Source organism: Dipodomys merriami, unplaced genomic scaffold (genome assembly GCF_024711535.1).
Source record: "Dipodomys merriami isolate MVZ:Mamm:240054 unplaced genomic scaffold, mDipMer1.0.p SCAF_16, whole genome shotgun sequence".
Lineage (NCBI taxonomy): Eukaryota > Metazoa > Chordata > Mammalia > Rodentia > Heteromyidae > Dipodomys > Dipodomys merriami.
The window spans coordinates 35691003-35712304 of NW_027202937.1; the positions used below are offsets into that span (position 1 = coordinate 35691003).

Below are 21302 nucleotides of genomic sequence, written 5' to 3' on the forward strand. Positions count from 1 at the left end.
TCCCTTAGCTTCATTGCTCAAGGCTGGCTACCATTTGAGCTACAACACCATGTCTGGCTTGTTGATTAATTGGAGATAAAGAATCTTACAGCCTTTCCTTCCTGAGCTAGCTTTGAACTGTGATACTCAGATCTCAGCCTTCTGAGTAGCTAAAATTACAAGCATGAGCAACTGGTGCCTGGCTTAAATTTGTTTTCTTAATTACTGTTTTCTTTTTTCTTTTGACATGATAAACCAGTTTTGATTAGTTGATTTTGAATATAATGACTTAGCACTTAAACCATTAATCAGAATTCAAGGTGAAATAGCCTTTTGATTTAGCCAGATGAGCGGTAGCATTATCTAAACAATATTCCTTCTTCCATCATTTTTCTGTATCTTTTCAGGTCTAGATAAAATATAGCCTAGCTTAGAGCTGCTTCTAGCCGTCCAAACTTTTTTTGTACCCCTTAGCACATACCCATTGTGATTTTTATACACTTTCCTCTTTAATTAGCAGTGATTAATAACTTGGTCTGCAGATTCTAAATTCTGTTTTTTGTTGTTTTTTTGTTGTTGTTGTGGGGCTTCAATGCTGGGCCTGGGTGCTGTCCTTGAGTTCTTCAGCTTAAGGCAAGCACTCTACCACTTGAGCCACAGCGCCACTTCCAGTTTTTTGGTGGTTAATTGGTGATGAGAGTCTCATGGACTTTGCCTGCCTGGGTTGGCTTTGAACCATGATCCTCAGATCTCAGCCTCCTGTGTAGTTAAGACTACAGGTGTTAGCCACTGGCACCTGGCCCAGATTCTAAATTCTAAACATAGGCTTGATATCTGAGTGATAGGTTCTTGCTCTCTAGAGCAGTGTAAAAATAAAGCTAGAAACAGAAAACTCAATGGAAAGTTTACCTAAAAGTGAAAGGAAAGCCATGAAACAAAGTAGCAGAAGCCCTCCAATCTGGAGTGGGGGACTAAAGAGGAGTCCAATGGAGTTTTCTCAGAGGGCAATTTTTATAATATGGGGGATTGTCCCATATTTCCTTCTGTGGGCTTTGTGTTGATTACTTGATAGCTTATGTATGTGCTTTCCTGGCTCTTTTTGTTGGTTGAGCAGGTTCCTAGGGCATAACAGGAAGAAGCAGCACTGGATCAAGAAGCATAATAGCAGGAGCCCCGGGCACTGTGGGAACAAGAAACATCATGGTGGGACTTGTTATTGGCCACATGTTATATCTGCCATTTTTTATTCCTATCTACCTAACAGTTCCCCATTCTCTTGCCTAGGCTCATATAACTAGCTAGTGAAGTGATCTTAGGTAGTTTGTGGAACTCAGGAGAAAAAATTCAAAATATTAAGTATAATATTGTATGGGCTGGGAATGTGGCTTAGTGGTAGAGTGCTTGCTTAGCATGCATGAAGCCCTGGGTTCAATTTTTCAGTACCACATAAACCGAAAGTGGATGCTGGTAGAGTGCTACTTGAGCAAAAATAAAATGAAGCTCTAGGCCCTGCTTGTGTCTAGTGTTTTGTCTTTTTAGCCGACATAAGCAAAAGGATTTTTTTAAAAAATAGAATTAATGCTTAACTTGAACGTTTTTCATCTAGGTATTTTCCAGTTATTTTCTAAGTTTATATGATTTCAGAATATTCTTTTGATTAAACAGATGTTGGTCATTATACCCCTATGCCAGCTTTCTGAATTTTATTACCAATATGAACAGTTAACATTTGATGATGTTGCATAAAGAACTGTAGTATTCTTTATGTGTAAAAAAAATACATATGTATGTATTGTAGACCATTTTCTCAAAGTTTTAATTTGCCTCTGATTGGTAAATTATTCTATTGAGTAATGTATGATAAAATCATAAGCCAAGAGGTATTATTGTTATTTTACATGTTCTTAATATATATGTATATATGCATATATAAATCTCTTTTTTTTAAACCATTTTAGGATTTTGAACACAGAGCCTTGGTTTGCTAGGCTGGCATACCTCCAGCTCTAATTTTCACAGGTATTTTTTAGCATAGAAATTTTTTTCTGATTGAGTGCACTGTTTTAGGGGTTCTTGTGCCTTGCTAATATTACAGTTACATGCTACCACATTAAGATGGAATCTTAAGGATTTTTCTGCTTGGGCTAGACTGGAACTGCAATCCTTCCATTCTCACCCTCCCAAGTGTACTCTCTTTATTTTTGAGAATAGTCTCCCTCTTTACTTGTCCCAGCCTAGACAACATTCCTCTTTACTAAACTTTCGGCTATATTTGGGATGACATTATGAACCACCACAGTAAGTCTTTTTAGTTGAGATGGGGTCTCGTGAACAATTTTGCCCAGATTGGCCTGGGGCCCAAATCTTCCCAATCTGTCAGATAGATAAGATTACAGGTATGAGCCACTGTTACTTGGCTCATTCGTAGTATTTTTAATGAAATCACTAGCAATTAAAGTCTTAGCTGTAGTCCCTCTGTCTTTTTTTGGTAATTGTCTATTTTGTATTGGGGCTTTAAACAATCAATATGGTTAGAAGTAAAAGTGCTTGGTTGAGTCTTTCACTTATGAAGGTTGTGCTCCTCATTTTTGTAGGCATTTTGGATCAGTCTGCTGTGTGGGTTGATGAAATGAATTATTATGATATGCGTACAGACAGGAATAAAGGAATTCCTCCTTTGTCCCTCCGTCCTGCAAATCCTCTTGGCATTGAAATTGAAAAGTGAGTACCATCTTGCCTTTTCTTTGTTTTTCAGTTGCTGAAAGTTTTATATTATAACAACGAAGGGAGGCAAATACCAGAAAGTCCTGGGGAGCACATTGTTTGGAGCCAGGTGTTATTTCAGAAGCCTGGTCAGTTTTGTTATGGATCAATGTTGTGGTTTTGGCAAGATTCTATTCAGGTGGTATTTTTAAATCTAAATAGGATTTGTAATCTACCCAACTGCTTGATTTTTCTAGAAATATTTTAGAATAATTAAATAATTCTTTTTGTTTATTTATACTTTCTGCCTACCATTCTTATTTAACTCATACTTAATTAACTTTCCTCATCAAAATGTTGCCAGGTAAATGATACCTTATTGTGTAGCCAAATCTGGAGTTTCATTTTTTAAATCCTGAGTAGGGTATTTTAGTAACTTTTGTAGTGAATTTCTTTATATTTTACTCTAAACAGTTCATCTTATATATTGTTTACTTTCTGGCCTCAGTGAATCCAATTATGGAGCTATCTACTGAATGTTGCTTCATAAACATGGAAAGTGAAAAAAATAGTTCACTGATATTTTAGCCATATTTCAGGCTTTATTTCAAGCTTTCCTAAGAATTATGGAATTCTCTACTTAGCTTGAAATATGTAACATTCAAGCTTGCTCTTGAAGATCATTAGTGTTTCAGGATGCAAGTTGAATTTTCACTCTGGAGTTTGCCTGCTATGCAAGAAGTCTGTCTTTGGCAGGTATCACATGTTGAAAAGCCCTAGGGATTTGGAGCTTTTACTGACCTTAAACTATCTAGGTAGCATCTTTGAAGCACTAGCAACATGGGTCATTGGTGCCCTATACTTAAGAGTTTAAAAATGGAGACAGTCTGGGAAGGAATAGTCATGTCCAGGCACATATTTGAATGCACTTACAACCCTAGGTAGACTTTGTAGTTGACACTACAAAGGGGCTGTGTGAAGACTCCTGAAAGCCAGCTTCTTTCCATGGCTGCTATAGAAGTTCAGAATAGAAGGACCCTTTCAATCAGTTGTTCTTCCTTAATCAAGACGCAGCCTTGAACCAGATCTGGCCAAGGAGCATGAGCAGTTGCACATGTTCCATATGAGAGTCAGTCAAGCAAAATTAAGTTTCAGTGAATTCAATAGGATGGTCATCTTCTGAAAAATTTACACATTCGACTTTCCTTTTAGAATATAGCCTTCCCTTACTTATACTCTCTTTTCTTTCGTAGTCTCTCACAATTTTTTTTTTTTTATCATTCCCTTTACTACTGCTACCTATAAAGAGGTTTTCTTGAATCATCTTCTAGCAGTATTTTTGCTTAAGGTGTTCCAAGATAGTCTCTTAAAAGGAGGATAATGGCATCAAAGAATAATGATACTTTCAGTGTTCAGCTTTTCTTTCTTATCTAAAAGGTAGTTTAGTATGATCTGGAGCTGAATTTTCTTGATTTAGATTTAGAATCTACTATTAACAGGATGATTTGAGGAAGTTACTTAACTTCCCCAGGCCTCTATTTCCTTAACTACAAAAAAGAGTACTTCTTTCTTAGGGTTGTGAGGATTTTGTTAGAGAGTGAGGCACAAAACTCTTGGAACATAGCTGATCCCTAGTCAGTGTTAGTCATCAATACTGAGGTTCTTTGCTCCTCTGAACTTATAGTGCTCATAGCTCTGCCCCTAAGGAAAGACATTCTTTCAAGTCCTTCCCCTCCCCTTCCCTCCCCTCCCCTTCCTTCCCCTCCCCTCCCCTTCCCTCCCTTTCCCTCTCCTCCCCTCCCCTTCCCTCCCTTCTCTCTTCCTCTTCCCCCCTCCCCCCCCCTCTCTTATTTTGTTCTTGACCTGGGGCTTGAACTTGGGGCTCTGGAACTGACTCCAAGCCTTTTGGCTCAAGGCTATAGCTCTACCACTTGAGCCACAACCCCCACTTCTGGCTATTTAGTGATTAATTGGAGATAAGAATCTCATGGACTTTTTCTGCCCAGACTGGCTTTGAACTTCAATCCTCAGATCTCAGCCTCCTGAGTAGCTAGGATTACAGGTATGGGCAACCAGTGCTTGGCTTGAAATAATATTTTTAATGACTTAAGTTTTCAGAGTAATAAGTTATACTCAGATTTTAATAAGTTATACTCAGTGCTTGGCTTGAAATAATATTTTTAATGACTTAAGTTTTCAGAGTAATAAGTTATACTCAGATTTTAAAATGGCCTCATACATATTTATTTAAGAAGTAATTAATATAGGGATAGTCTTAACAAAATTTTTAAATCATTACTTAAATTTCAGTACTATTTAGTTAGCCATGAAAAATGTAAAATTTTGAAGAGTACTTTTGATGAAGATAAAATTATGACATACAACAAGTGAATAGATAATATAGCTTTTATTCAACTCATTGATTAATATGAGATCAGTAGACACTAAAACTAGTTCAGAGGAAAGTGAAGAGGGAGGGAATAGGCAGTGAGAAATGTTGATAGGTACTGAGCAGTTGCTTCTACTGGGCAGTAAGCATTTGTGTCCTTACTGCCTGGGGTAGAGCTCCATAGCATCAGAGAACTCTAGGCATGTTCTCAGGACAGGAAAAGGACTTCCCAGGATCTTTCTGTCCATCTTTGAGTTTGTTTTTTTTAAATAAATTTTACTGTCAAGAAAGAGGATAGACATTCCAGCAAGCAAGAAAATAAAAGGTGATATGTACATAGCTTTTGACCTTTTTTGCTTGTGCTAGACATATACTAGTTTTTGCAAATAAGGGAAATCATGGGACCTATGTTTCTTTGGGCCTGGCTTATTTCACTTAATATGATTTTTTCCCAAATCTTTCCATTTCCTAACAAATGGGGGTGGTGTCATACTTTCTGATGGAGGTATAGAATTCATAGATACACCACATTTTCTTGATCCATTCATCAACTTCCCCCATGGTATAACCCCTGTTTTCACTGTATTTGGTTCCATTGCCCTGCATCTTGTATATACATTTTTCTAATTAGGGGAGGGGAAGGGAAATAACAAAATGGTAAAATAAGGATACAGGTTGATCCATTGTAACAATGGGATGTACAAGACACTATGTTGAAAAATAACTTTACAGCTGGGGGCAGGGGAGAGGGAGAAGTTGGGGAGGTGGGGAGGGAGGGAAGGGATGGTAGTAGAAAAAAGGAGGGGGTAAGAATGCTCATAGGAAATGTACTCATTACCTTACTCATGTAACTGTAGCCCCTTTGTACAGTATCTTTATAATAAAAATACATATTAAAGAAAGAAAGGAAAAGGTGAAAATAGCAACAGAGAGAATGGAAACCAAGGAGAAAATGAACAATTATGAACAAGGAATAATTATTTTCTAGATGCTTTTTTTGTGTTTTAAAATGAATATTTTTAAAAAGTCTTTGTATTCCTTTGTATTCTTTTACCTCAGACAAATTATTTCTATTTTTTTTACTTTTTCCTGATGGGACCAGAGATTGAACTCTTGGCCTCGTGTATGTTATACATATGCTCTACACTGAGTTATACCCATAGGTCAGATAGAGAAATCTTGTTTTAGAGAAGAGAAAAGGAAAGGCAGACTAAAATATTGTTGAAGATTTTATTCTCTAGACCTACTAAACATTTTTTAAATACAAGCTTTTGTCTTTGTAGAGAATGGTGTTGCATTCAGTTTAAAATCCAGATTTTTTAAATTAATGTCATTTCTTTTATAATTAAAAGGCAGGAGAGTCTGAATAAACAATACCTAAGGAATAATGGGGTTTTAATAATATTTTTTGATTGAAAAGTATTAATGAAGAATGTTTGAGGAATTATAAAAGCTTATTTTAAAAGAATCACTGTGGTCCTGTGAATTATGAAATTAACATGGGGCCTAGGCCTTTGTTAGAGTATTTATGGACATCTTCCATGGGTGAGAGTCAGGTACAAAGTGGAATAGTGAAGAACCTGTTGTGTTTTGGCTGCTATATCTGAATATGAAAAAGTAAATAAGAGTAACACAATATCGTTGGTATTAGGATTTAATAATATTTTATTGGTGGCCTCAGCATGCAGGCTGTCGTCTTTCAGTCCACAAGTTTTAACAACTGGCATTTATTGGCCACTTTTGACTGTTAAAATCCTTTGTATTCTAAATTTTTAACAGTTGCTTTACAAATGTGGTGCCGTGATATTTGTGAAAATACTACTAATTACTCAGAAAAAATAATTTGACTTTAAATTGAGATTAGGATCTGCTTGTAAAAGTTATGTATTTCTTTTTTAAAAATTTCATATTTAAAGAATGCAAAAGGCCTTGAAACATCAGAATTGCTCATAAAATCTCATGGAATTTCAGAGTTGAACACATTCTATAATTTCTTAGCCCACATTTACTCATTGTAAATATGAGAAAAATTAAGTCCATGTTAAATCTTTTTCAGAGTGTTAATTATTAGTAGTTAATTTGAGTTAATTGGATTTAAATCTAGCTCACAGTCTTTTTTTGACTAATATTATGTAAAGGTGATGCACAGAGAGGTAATAGTTTCATAAGGTAATGAGTACATTTCTTGTCGAATATTGTTACCCCCTCCCTCATTTTTCTCCCTCTTCCTCATTCCCCCGAAGTGGTAAAGTTCATTTCCAAAGTAGTATCTTGTATCACTGTTGCATTAGTTCACCCTTTGTCCTTTGTCTCATCATTTTGTATTTATATTTCTGATTTATTATTATTATTATTATTATTATTATTATTATTATTTTTTGGGTCTGGTCATGGCGCCTTGAACTCTGGGCCTGGGCGCTGTCCCTCAGCTCTTCAGCTCAAGGCTAGCACTCTACCACTTGAGCCACAGCGCCACTTCCGGCTTTTTCCTTTTTTTGCTTATGTGGTGCTGAGGAATTGAACCCAGGGCCTCAGGCATGCAAGGCAAGCACTCTACCACTGAGCCACCTTCCCAGCCCTGATTTATTATTCTTATTGCAAATATATATATTCTCATATAGCTTCAATTGACAGATACAAGTTGTGACTTGAGAATGACTACTTAATGCACCAATTCTATATAGGTTTTATCGTGATGTACATCTTATTTTCTTCTAATCAGTTTGGCTTTCCAACAGAAATAAAGTAAAAAAGTGGCCACTTTTCTTAGTAGGAATTTAAGAAGAAAAGAACCTTGAATTTAGTTTCAAAATTTTGTAAAATTAGAGCTGTGGCTGTGATACAATGCCTAAGTCTGGAAAATGTAGCACAGTTTAAAAAAATTTTAAAAAGGATGAAAAAGTTGAGGAAATAGGTGGGTGTTGAAAGATTTGGGAGAATGATGAAAGGGATGATGTTGATCAAGATGTATTGTACTCATAAACTGACATGTTGAATTGAGACCCCTTTGTTTAATGATAATAAAATTGTAATGAAAAATAAAAGGAAACAACCAAACCAACTTACAGTATTTAATACAATCAAATATCAATAGTATAGCTAAAAATTTGAAGCTAAAAGAAGTGAGTATACCATCACCCTTTTACTATTTTTGCACCAGATTTTTTTTTCACTATATTGCCATATCAAGTACACTGTTTCCTTCTTTTTTTTTTGGCGGGGGGGGGGGGGGGGGGGCGGAGGAGTCCGGTCGTGGAGCCTGAACTCTGAACTCTGGGCCTTGGCGAGTCCCTCAGCTCTTCAGCTCAAGGCTAGCGCTCTACCACTTGAGCCACAGTGCCACCTCTGGCTTTTTTCTTTTTGCTTATGTGGTGCTGGGGAATTGAACCCAGGGCCTCATGCATGCAAGGCAAGTGCTCTACCACTGAGCCACCTTCCCAGCCTTGTTTCCTATACTGTAAACAAAGCACCCAACTGTAACCAGGCCTCATTGCATTTTAAGAACTAGATTATTTTCCCACCTAGATTTGTCATTTCACTAGCTACTTGGTCAATACTGCAGATGTTAGCTTTATGTCTATCTTAATCTCATGCCTGGGACTAACCTTTTTTAGAATGTTTAAATCTGAGTTTACACTGCCATCTAATGGAAAACATTTTTTTTTTTTTTTTTTAGTGATTAGCAATAGTTGTCAGAATCTAAAGCAGAGTGTTTTGATTCTCTAATGAAAGTATTTTCAGAGTTTTCATAGGAGAGTATATATTGTTTTCAATCTCTCACTCCATGCTAGTAAATTAAAAGTGGAAGTTTAATTTGAACTGAGGGAATATTTTGCTCTACAGAGTTATCAGGTCACTTGGAAGGCTAAACTGTAGTAGTTACAAACACACATTTAAGTTTCAAGTTTCTACATTTCATTAGTAATGTTGATGTAGTATGAAGAAGACCACTGGCATTTTTCTTCTTTCTCACTCCCCTTCCTACTCTTCCCCTGAATTTTTACATTTCTAGATTTGTAGTTGCATTTTTATTTCATATATAAGTCTCTCTTTCTGTATTGCCAAAAGAAGCACCAGGGTCAAATGTTGAAGAGCGACCTGTCACAAGAGGGATGCTTATCTATCTGTAAAGTAGGATATTTAATTTGCTTGTGATGAGGACCAAGTGTAACAATACTTAAGCAAATAATCTATAATAAATAAACTATCATTAATAAAAATGAACTGCAAATAGCATTTTGAAGCATTTATTTTATGTCAGACAGTTCTATCCATTTCTACTTTAATCCTCAAAGCTTTTCTAAGGAGAATATACTATGATCTCATTATCCTTACAAATAAACATAATCTTGGAGAAGTGAATTATCTTCTGCAAGGCTATATAGCCACTTGTACCAGACTTGGGCTAAGTAGGGATTGAGTGTATTGTGTGTGCCTCTATCCCTTGTCCCTTCAGCTCCGTAGTAAATACCCCTATGTCTAGTGCAGTTTGCCATTTCTTCCCCATAGAGATTCAATACATTGTCAATCATTTTCTGCTTTTTTATTTTCTGAGCCATATATTTCACATTTATTTGAGGTAAATACATGAACTAATAGCATTTTAAGGTCTATATTTAGAGGTAGAATATTATGTCAGGATACCTTCCGCTGCAAGTAATGGAAAATGAAAATTAATTTGACTTGAACAACAAGGACATTTTTCTTTTCATAATCTACAAACTCCAAAGGTGGCAGACTCCAAGATAGGCAGAGACAGTGACTTAGTCATACCACTGCGATTTGAGGAACCAGGGTTTGTTGTTCTGCTGCACTCAGTAGAAAACTGGTTTCCTTCATAATTGTAAAATGGTATTAACAATTCCCAGTGTTGAAACTGGACGTAATTATTTCATAGCAAAAAGATGTTATTTGTTCTGGCTGCTGAAAAGTATGGTGATTGTCCGTGAGGAAGGCTTCAGTTGATCTTTCCTCAGACATAGCTGCTCAAAACTTGGTCACCCTACAAAGAGCAACAGAAAAGTTTTACTCCATTTGCTGGCTCCTGTGCTATGTAGATTCTTCTAGCAGAGCAGGCCCAGAGTATCAGAGGGATTGCTGTTATCACTGGCATCTCCTAATAGTAGTCTGTGTCTCTGTGTGTGTAAGGTTTGGCCTGGAGTTGACATGTGATTTCGATAAGATGTTTGACATTTCTGTGTCATCTTGAAAATTATTTCTGCCTTTTGCAATCCTAATTCCTAGTTTAGGTCTAGGTATTTTTCTTCCAATTTAAATAGTTGTGGTTAAGAGAAAGCTGTAATATTTTCAGTAAGAACTTAATAAGAATAAACAATTTCTGGGATGAAGGTTTGAATATTTTCAACAAAAGATGCAGTACTTTTCAAATTCTGCCTGGTCATTTCAGAGCAAAAAGTTGCAGAAAGAGTGAGGGCCAGTTCTTGGCTTTTCCTGGTAGAAGTACTTGGCCTCCTTAACCACTTCTGTTCATATCAAGTTCAGTTCCAGGATCGGCTGCCCTTTTCTCATACATCCTTGCTCTGTCTATGATGCATGTGAATATGCTGGAGAGATGAGTTGCTGGGCATGTAGGAGCCTCACCATGCTGTGGTCTTCCCTTGCCAAGGAATGTGGCCAGACATATCCTACTCCTAGAGTCAATGGGAAATGGAGTGGGCCATCTCTGCGATAGGAGAGTTATCTCCTAGAGACCTCAAAATTCATTAGAAGTTTCCTTTTTATATGACTAAGTTTTGTTTGTAAAAATAACATACTGAAAATAAGTGACTTAAGCTTAGTAATCAGGTGAACTTTAAATACAAAGTACAGGGGAGCATTTTCATAGGAAAAAGCCCTTCTGGGCTATAAAGGAGTAGAGGTGGAGATGGAGATATATGACCTTCTCCATGTGGGCTTGGTGAGAATGTTCTCCTGAAGTCCCTGTGACAGTGTGATCTGTACCTGTGGGACATAGAAACCATGTGAAGAATGGGGATAGTGGGCTTTGTGTCTGAGAGGTTGGCCTCTTGCTTCTAGCTCCAGAAGGAGTGAATGACAGTAAAACAGCAAGACAACTCCAGTCTGAGGAGCAGCAGTAAGAAGTAAATCCATCAAAAAAAAAAAAATCATGGTTAGGGAGCTCCCCAAGAGCAGGTTTCAGGGAACCCATGGAAATTCCCACAGATTCAAGTAGATTTTAATACCCAGTGGGCAGAAAGCACAAACCATTCCTGAAGGACTCAGAAGGATTTTCTATTTTCTTCTTAGTCCTTGCATGAATATGTAAATGAATTGACCCACAAGTCACCTTAAGAATGTATGCAAGTTAAAAAAAGCTGCAGAGAGTGTATAGTCTGTTGTTATTACGAGCTTTTCTTAAGATTGTTCTAGAGTGGACATGTGAAGATTCCTACTGTATAGTTAAAGGTAGGTTTTTAGTATTCTGATGATTATTTTAAGCATTAGGATATCTTAAAGCAACTTTTGTGTACATCATTAATGAAAAGCATTTTGACAAAGTAATTTAAAGTTTTAAAATTTCATTATATCAAAATTTTGATTTTTATGCTCTGAAGGGAATTATTCCTGTTTTGAAAGATTCCATAAAAACATCAAACTTATGTTTGAAACCCTTATTAAAATCTTAAATTCTTTTACTGATATAATTTCTGTTCTTCAACTAATTTTCTGTCTTATATCTAGAAAATTTACATGATAGGAAATGAGCCAAAAGACAAGAAATATATTTCAGACATGTATACAAACATGATTGAGAACTTACTGTATATAATTGTAATGTTTATACTCATTTAATGTAGGTATTCAGTGATGTCTGTCACATTTTGGTTATAGTAACAGTTGTAATGTATTTTAAATACATTTCTTTCTAGAAGTAAATTTCCCCAGAAGGACTTAGAAATGATGTTCCATGGAATGAGTGCTGATTTTACAAGTGAGAATTTTTCAGCTGCCTGGTATCTCATAGAGAATCATTCAACTACCAGGTTAGTGGATGTTGGACCATGACTATGATAGGTGTCACTCAGATGCTAATATTGGGGTTAACTAGTACTTGTGAGTTTAAGTATGGGTCAGCCCACAGTGACACAGTTTTATGGGTTTTTTTTGTTTTGTTTTTTTCACAGTTTTATGTTTATGAGTTCTTTGGAGTCTGTCATCTTAGGGTATCTGTTTCCTCATTTGCTATTATTTTATGTTTTTATATATTTCATTCAACTCATTAAAATTTTGAAATTTTTATAGCTAGGGCCCTAAGTCAGTATGTGTGAATGTAATATATCTCTCTACTTAAATAACAATGTTAAATACAGAACACACTGCCCTTCTTGACCATAAAGACCTGGCTTAAATTAGTGAAAAAGGTGGCATTTTCTGCTAATTACAATTTACCTATATTCTATGAAGACAGATTTATAACTATTGCAATATTGAGTTTATATAGTTTGTATAGTTATATTTAGTAAAAACATTGAGATAAATGGTTTATTGCTTAAAATTTATATTCTTGGTAAGTCAACTTGTAAACTTGAACTTATACCTCTTTATATACTTATTTTATAAACTTAGGGTAAAAACCATTACTAGAAATCATGAGGGAAAGAGTTAATAGAGTAAATTTGGTGTGATATATTTTTAAAGAATATGTCTTTTATTGTAGAAGATAGTTCTACTTTTACATTATGGGAGTGCTTTTTCTATTATAATTCAGAATTGATTTCCATTTTCTGAGTGGAGGTGTCATAGCACTCAAAAATACATTCATAGTTTTATAGATAGTGGAAATAAAGTTTCTAAAACACAGAGGCCTACCTTTTCTGTAGATCTTTGCTTGAGTTCTATAGATAAACCTTTGTTCTTTTTTGGTACTTAAATTGTTAGTTTACCCACAATTTTTATGTCATTTAATTATTAAGGATAGAAGACTATAAATTGAGGTGATCAGGTTAACAAATTATGTTCTAATTTGTGTCTGTGTGTGGAGCAAATGGGAATGGAGTCTCAAGGACTAGTTTCTGCCTGGGCTCACTTTGGACCTTGATCCTCTAGGTCTCAGCCTCTTGAGTGGCTAGAATTACAAGCATGAGCCACCAATACCTGGCCCTAAATTTCTTGAGTGTGTGGAGAAGTCCTGTCTTTGAAATATTGCCCAATACTGGACAAACTATGTGTTTCTATCAGGTTGAGGATATTCAAACCCTTTATCTCACAAATTCTGTGTATTGTGTATAATATCGGGCTGGGAAGGTGGCTCAGTGGTAGAATGCTTGCCTTGCATGCATGAGGCCCTGGGTTCGATTCCTTAGCACCACATAAGCAGAAAAAGCTGGAAGTGGTGCTGTGGCTCTGTTGGTAGAGCACTAGCCTTGAGCTGAAGAGCTGAGGGACAGCGCCCAGGCCCAGAGTTCAAGCCCCCTGACTGACACCCCCCACCCCCCAAAAAATCTACTTAGTTGTTAAGGGTCTGATGTATTTGAATTGCCAGTTGAGAGCTACAGAGTTCTTACTATAGCTATCCTAATTTAAGCATTTCAGTCAATACAAGGTTATATCTAGATTAGAATTGAAAAGTTTTTGTTTTCATATGATTATAATGATTATAACATATCAGTCTATAAGTAGGCTTCTTCACATAGATTTTTACCAATTTTAATATTGTACACTTATTGAGTTATCTTACTTCTCTCTCTCTTTTTATTTTTTGCTTGTTAGGAATCTGAATCTTTTTTTTTTTTTTTTAATTTCATTGCAGTTTTGAGCAGCTCAAAATGGCAGTCACCAACCTCAAAAAGCAGGCCAGCAAGAAGAGTGAGGGCAGTCTGGCCTATGTGAAGGGTGGCCTCAGTACATTCTTTGAGGCACAAGATGCCCTCTCAGGTAAGACGATCCCCAGAGCCATGTGCTAAGAGCCCCTACCATGGAAACTTGACACTGTGCTTGCCGCATGTTTACGGGGTGTGACATTCAGTCTGTATTTATAAAAGTAGAGATCTAAAATGTACCATAAATATTTGTTGCAGAATAGGCTGGAATCTCTTTGAAGGCCTAGTACTTTAAATATTTGTCTCTGAGGCTTTGTTGACCCATCTTACATATGTGAAATCAGAGACTTTTTTTTAACCTCCCTATAATGCCCAATCTGAGGTTGATAAGAGATTAAATCTTAAAATCTTTTTACTGCTATAGCTTCTTACATATGTGTCTAATTCTACAAATGTGACCTATTGTCTGCTCAGAAGTTGAAAGAGCTGATACTTAAAATTGTTTAAGTAATTTGCTTTACTTTCCTATTATGAAAAATTTTAGAAGTGGTAAATATGAAAAATTTCAAACTTGGTGAAAGTCATCCAATATTTCACAGTTATATTTTTTGTATGATTTTGCTTCCCTATATGTCTTTGCATGAATTCCCCAACTATTGAAGTAGCTAGCAAAGTTAGCAGTAATTCTTCAATATCACCTCATTCTCATTCATATGCACATGTACTCACTGACTTATAAACTTTGTTATTATAGTAATTTGTTCAGATCAACTCAACCCAAGTTCAGATATTTCATTTGATCTTAAATCTTATAGCAGTCTTCTCATCTTCCCTACCCTTTTTCCTATTGTATGCCATTGAAGACACAGGGTCAATTTACCTGTAGAGTAACCCAGTTGAATTACAATGATTAGTTCCTTCTTGTGTCATGTTACTTTGTCATATCGCTTACATATTAACTAAGAGATAATTTCAGTACTTGGGTCACAGGTAGTATTGTGTTCTTTTATCATATCATTAGTATGTGTTTCTTTCTTGTGGACATAGAACTTGGCTAGGTTGGGTACTGGAAATTGGTAGATTATACTTTTAGAACTTCTACTTTCTATGTTTTATTTATTTTGGTTTATTTCCCCCTTATTATTATTATTATCATTGCATTAGCAGTTTTTTAAAATATCTCTTTGAATTCATGTTACAGGCTTTTCCATGATCTTTTTAATTTACAGATATATTCTACTTTCTTTTCCTTTTATATTGCTTCAATAGTTATACCTATATTTGTGTTTTAAAATTTGTCATTTTGCTAGATGCTAGTGGCTCCTCAGAAGGCTGAGGTCTGAGGATCGTGATTCAGAGCCAGCAGGCAGGAAAGACTATGAGACTCCAATAAACTCCCCCCCAAATCTGGAAGTGTAGCTGTGGCTAGCTAGCTTTGAGCACAAAAACTCAGGGACAGTGCTCAGACCTTGAGTTCAAGCCCCAGGACTGGCTCACAAAAAATAAATAATAAAAATTTATCATTATAATTTTCCTCTGAGACCTAATACTTTGTACTGGGATTTTGTTTTTGAGGTTAGTTTCTGATTATGTTATTGAGGATATTTTTCTTAATACATGTCCATTTTCTGTAACTCTAGCAAAGATAAGGAGAGGGCTGAGGAGCCTCTGTAGCAGAGCTTTTGTAGTATAGCTCTGAAGTAGAGCTTTTGCCTATTTGTAAGGTCTTTGGTTTCATTCTTAGCATCACAGATAAAAACAAGATGAAACAAGTATGTTACCAATACCTGGTTAGTTGTTTTTTAAATCTAGGTAATAGTAAATAGGACAAACAAGTCTTTTTAAAATTTTGATAGTTTTTCTTTGTATGCAAAATCTGTGTTTAGTTTGTAACTTTTCATTGCTTGTACTCTGGTAGTGTTATTGTTATTATATGATAATAGTAATTACAAGATAAAGGCAGTCTTCAAGATTACCTTCAGGTTTGGTAATTTGCTAGAAAGACTCACAGAGCTCACTAAACGCTTCTGGTTGATCATCGAGAGGAGATGCAGAGCCAAGATTAATAGACATATTGGGCAGGGTCCAGGAGAATTCCACTTGTGCTTTCAGTTCTTGTCTCTAAGTGAGTTACCATTCTCCTGGTAATAGTGTGTGATAACATACGTGGACAATTGCTCATTGAGGAAATTGTCAGTCTTGGTGTCCAGCCTTTAATGGGAATAAATTCCACAGACATGGTCAGTAGCCCTTATGATTCTTGAAAGCTGAAGCTGAGGCCCAAACCCTGTAAATCACATTGTGATAATGCATCTTTATTTCCTGCGCATTTTCCTGAATTTAATTAGAAGTTAAGATCCTCATTGTTTTACCTCTTGCATTTAAATAAATTACTTGTTTTTATCCACCTAACTACTTGAGATAAATGTTTATTTATCCTTGAATTAAATAAAAGAAGGCAGCCTGGGAGGAAGGAAGGAAGGAAAAGAAGAAGATCCCTCTGTAATATATACTGGTCATTTACTTTATGTTATACTCTGCAGCCTTGGGGAATCTGTAGGTCAATATCTTCAATTCCTAAGGTTATTTTATGTCTTGTCTCTAAATAATCTTGTATAGAAATTATGTACCTTTCTTTCTGCTTTTTTTTATTGTGAAAATACTGTACAGAGGGGTTACAATTACATGGGCAAGATAATGAGTACATTTTTTATCAAGCATTGTTGCCTCCTCCTTTGTTTCCCCTTCCCACCCTTTCCCATCTCCCACCTCCCCGCCACACACAGCCAAAGTTATAAAGTTTGTTTTTCGACATAACGATTTGTACATTTTTCTGCTTTGAATGATACATAACCCCTGTTCTTCTTTTCAGTAGGCTGGTCAACTGCCCAGCATCAGTTTTTTTCTCATAATATCCTTCTGTTTTCTGACATGCTGATTTTGGGGGAATTGGTCTCTAAACAAAAGGAGTTACTGGAATTGAGAAAAGCAGGGTATTAGAATTGTAGTGTTAAATGTTTTGAAGTTATGAACATGCTTCTGGTTTGTGCTACCCAGATAGCAAAATTGGGTATAAATCAGTTTATCACCATGTATATTCTGGATATTGCACATGTTCTCTGTGATAGAGTAGACTGTCTCAGACACACTAAGTCTCTTAACTCAATCCCATTTACTTATTTAATCAGTACCCAATCTATAAAATTTTATGTATGTATTAGTTTTGTTTTTTCCCTGTGTATACTCACAAGTATTTTAATTAGGATGTGACAAGAAGTATGTTTGGCATGTTATCTACCAGAGTTTTTTTTTCCCTTCTACCAGTGTTTTTTTTTATCTATAGTTTTTTTTTTTTGTTTTTAATTCCTTCTTTTTCTTTTTGAGAAAAAGGGCTTGATATGTAACTTAAGCTGACCTTGAACTCACAATTCTCAGGTTGCAGGAATATTTGTGAAGCTACTTACAATGTTGAAAGCTTTCTGGCCTCCTTGGTGCCTCATTTGTCTCATTCACCATTTTCCTGAATGCCCTCTGATCTCATGCATCAAGTAACCAGGAATCAAAGAACCATAGATTTATGAAGTTTAAATATAACTTGTATATTGTTTAGCCATTCTGTGTTAGCTTTTTAGTCTTATAAGCAAAATACTAAGATAAGTGAATTTTAAGAGGTAATGTTTATTTTGGCTCCCTATTGTAGATGGGACAGTCCATGTTCTGGGAGATCTGCTGTAGGCCTCTAATAAGGCAGTACATTATGGTGGGGGAGTGTGGCAGAGCCAATAGCTGGCCTCCTCACCAAAAGCCAAGAAAGGTAACAATATCCCGGTAAGGATACAAACCCAGTGGCTTAACTTACTCCCACTATGCCCCACCTCTTAAAGGTTACAGACACATGTTTCTTTGGGAGGCATTTCACATCCAAGGTACACACTGACAAATGTTTGGTAGGATAAAAATAGATACTAAATGTTTGAAACGCTCTTTGTAAATCTCAGGTAGCTTACTTAATGCTTTCTCATCTGCTTAATAAGTACAACTGTTAGATGCTGGACTGCTAGTAGATGCTGGACTGCTAGCCAAATTAGGCTGTAAGCTTAATTAGGCCAGGAGCTTAAACATGATCTCCAAGGGTTGCTAAACAAGAGAGGAATAAAAAGAATCTGATGATGGATATGTGATGGAGACTTTTTAATAGAGATTATTATATAATAATTACTCTTTGGTTCTTTGTAAGAGTAGATTGACAGTCTCTGATCTTGTTTGCAGTCTCTTACATCAGCTGGTAGTAGTTATATACGGTGAGACTATGTATATAAACATCCTGTATATAAAATGGAACCCTTGTAGACATTGACCATGTACATATGTCAGCCCTTACTGCCTCATTTAAAATAACATCTGTATAAATGCATAGATAGAACTTTTGAATTTCTTTTTCAATTGAAACTGAAAATTTGTTACCCATATTTTACAGGGGTTGAGTTAAAGGTTGAGAAAATTCCAGTGAATTATTTGGCAACCTTTATATAACTGATTTTTTTGGTAGTACTTTTATACATACCTTTTTTGTTTAGCAAATGTGAAGTTAGGATGTTCAACTGCTTCACATATTTAAGTTTTAAGAGATTAGAAAAGATAACAAACCTGTGATCATGTACTACTTTACGTATTGAGTTATTCTATTTAAAAATATTTTCAGAGAAAATAAAAAGGTCAAGTGAACCAGACATTGGGTTATTTTGTTTAATTTTCTGGAAAATAGGATTGCCTTTATCAGATCACAGTGTCTCTCAATCCTCATGCCTAGCTGACAAGCTTGACATTGGCTGGTGCTGTGGTAGAGATGGGCTGGGGAAGTTGCTTTGTCAGCAAAATGGGCTGTAAACTGAGCTGGGCCAACTAGGGTCACCTCATCTTGACCTGCTGATCAGTGATGAGTTATGTCAGCATCAGAAAATGTGGTTGCATGATTTCCCTTAATGCTAATTTTGGCTTAGAAAATAACACTTGAGGAAGGACTATGTAATGTATAGTATCTTACTAGTCCACATGGACCACATACAGTGCTCACTCAATAAAACAGTATAATGTGCCAGTATTTAGTAGAGAATATAAGCAGAATTGTTCACATGTGTTATAGAAGTCATTCTCATTTAGCTTTTTAATCCTTAGGCACAGTCTCCTTTCCTAAATGCAATAGAGAAGTTGTTTTCCATTTAACTTCATAAGTTGAGTATAAATTTATATTTTGATATGTGAAAATAATTCTGCCACTTTTACCACATGATTTTTTATTAATTTATGTTTTAACACATGACTTAAGTTTGAAACATTAAAGAAATGAATTTTGTCTGTACTTCTGAATCAACCAAGACAGTTAGAAATACAGTGGCCTTTTTCCCAAATGTATTTATTTATTTTTATATGAATATGTTTCTTCAGCAAAAGAATAGTCTGTTTATTTTAGATTTTTTTCTTTTTTTAAATTTGATTGTCAAGGTGATGCACAGAGGGGTTACAATTCCATATGTAAGGTAATGAGTACATTGTTACCCCCTCCCTTGTTTTTTCTCCCGCTTTTGCTCCTCGCCACTTCTCCCTTATCCCAAAGTTGTCAAGTTCATTTCCATCATATAGTCTTGTGAATATCTATGTTGCATTGGTTCACCCTTTGTCCTTTGTCTCACCTTTTTGTTATTCCCCTTCCCTTCCCCAATTCAGATAAACATATATAGAAGACACAGTCTTTTTCTTTTTACTCTAGATTTATTAATATACATTTATTTTGTTTATTAACATAAAATAAAATTTACTCTAGATTTATTATTTCTATTTTGCTATTAAGGTAAAATAAAAATAATAATTCTATATTTAAGATGTACAAGTTGATGTTTCCCTGTATGTGTGTGTGTATATATATATATATATATATATATATATATATATATATATATATATATACATTGCAAAATGATCACTAAATTTGAGTGGTTCTATAAGGAAAAAATAATAAAAAAAACAAGATTAGCATTAAAAACCAATGAACAGATCTTTGTAGACACTGAGAATTTATTTGTAATTCATTTGACCACTGAATTTGACTCAAGTTTTTGATCAGTAAGTCACGAGAAATAAAGAAATGCACACATTTGTAGAAGCAGACTGTTTTGTTTGTTTAGCATGAATCTGCCCTTTGAATCAATTAGAATGTGTAAGTTTGTTTTAAGAGTTTGAACTCACTATGTGAAATTTAGAGATTAATACTTAATTTTGATGGTTATTTTACTGATAGTTATTTCTTTTAAAACTTAATTATTTGAGTTAAACATATTGAATGTGAAATTTTATTAGAGCAAGTTATGTGGAAGAATAGAAATCCAAAGGTGTTTTAGCAGCTATGATTTTGAGGAGAGGAAGCCTCTTTTATTTGCAACTGGATTTAATTTTCTACTGCCATAGAAGTTTATTGTTCTCATTTTATTGATGTGAAAACAGTAGCTTAAGCAGTATGAGTTGTTTGTCCATGCTACATGGAACAACATTAAAAGTACTGATACCAGATTGCTAGAGTTCACATTTGGACTTGGTCTTTGTGACCTTGGTCAGCTTACATAATATTTTGTCATGATTTTTTTCATCTGCAAAATAGAAATGACAGAGTTATATCACTCACTTCTTGCAAGATGGCAGATATGCATTAAAGAGTTAAAAAGTGTTTAGCTTGTAGTCATAGTTTAATGTTTGCTGTGTTTTTTATTTCATTATTTTTATAGTATTATAGTTTTGGATTGGAAATTATATTTGGCAATTTTGAATTTTTTCTTAATTCTTCATATAAATAAACTTTATTTGTTGTTTTAAACCTCCTGTCTTTAATAGTTACAAACTTCTAATTAGGCAATATTAAGTTTTCCGTCAAGAATTTTTATCAGAATGAGAGAATAGCAAAAGTAAAAGCTCTCGTGTATTTTATGTATCTAGAGTTGATCTGTTGGTAAATATTGTTAGATATTTTTTTGAAATTCCACGAAATGCTTTGTGGTGAATAGAATATAGATAATATATATTTTTCTGACCTATATTCGAAGGTTGAAATTGAATTTTTTCAGATATCTCTTTTCTATTTCTATTTTGTAAAACTGAAGTATAAAAATGAATTTCCTGTGCCTAAATATCAAAGTTAGTAATAATAAGACCTCAGATGTCTGAAGTCTTTTTAAAAAAAAAAAAATTCAACTGTTTTTTACTATCCAGCCTTAAAGACTAGATGAAGAACATTACAAGCTATTTTTTTTTAAAGTGCTAGACTGTCAATATTATAGGTAGTGTTTGCTGGGTACTCTGCACAATGTCATGTGTTTTTGTTTCTTTCCAGCAATAAAAATATATGAAAAAGCTGCTCAAAAATGTCATTTTGATGTAATATCTTCTCACTCATTTAAATAGCT

The 21302-nt window shown here is 35.0% G+C and overlaps 1 protein-coding gene across 8 annotated transcripts in view; it reads left to right on the forward strand.

Moving 5' to 3' along the window:
- Exoc2 (exocyst complex component 2) overlaps positions 1-21302 on the forward strand; it is a 189500-nt gene that overhangs the window by 36839 nt on the left and 131359 nt on the right. For 7 of the 8 annotated variants that reach the window (XM_070024715.1, XM_070024716.1, XM_070024717.1 and 4 more), the window contains 3 exons: positions 2574-2700; positions 11962-12075; positions 13842-13966. In XM_070024715.1, coding sequence (XP_069880816.1) covers positions 2574-2700; positions 11962-12075; positions 13842-13966 — 366 coding nt within the window. The remainder of the gene's footprint in view (positions 1-2573; positions 2701-11961; positions 12076-13841; positions 13967-21302) is intronic. The other variant, XM_070024722.1, reaches the window with a different exon arrangement.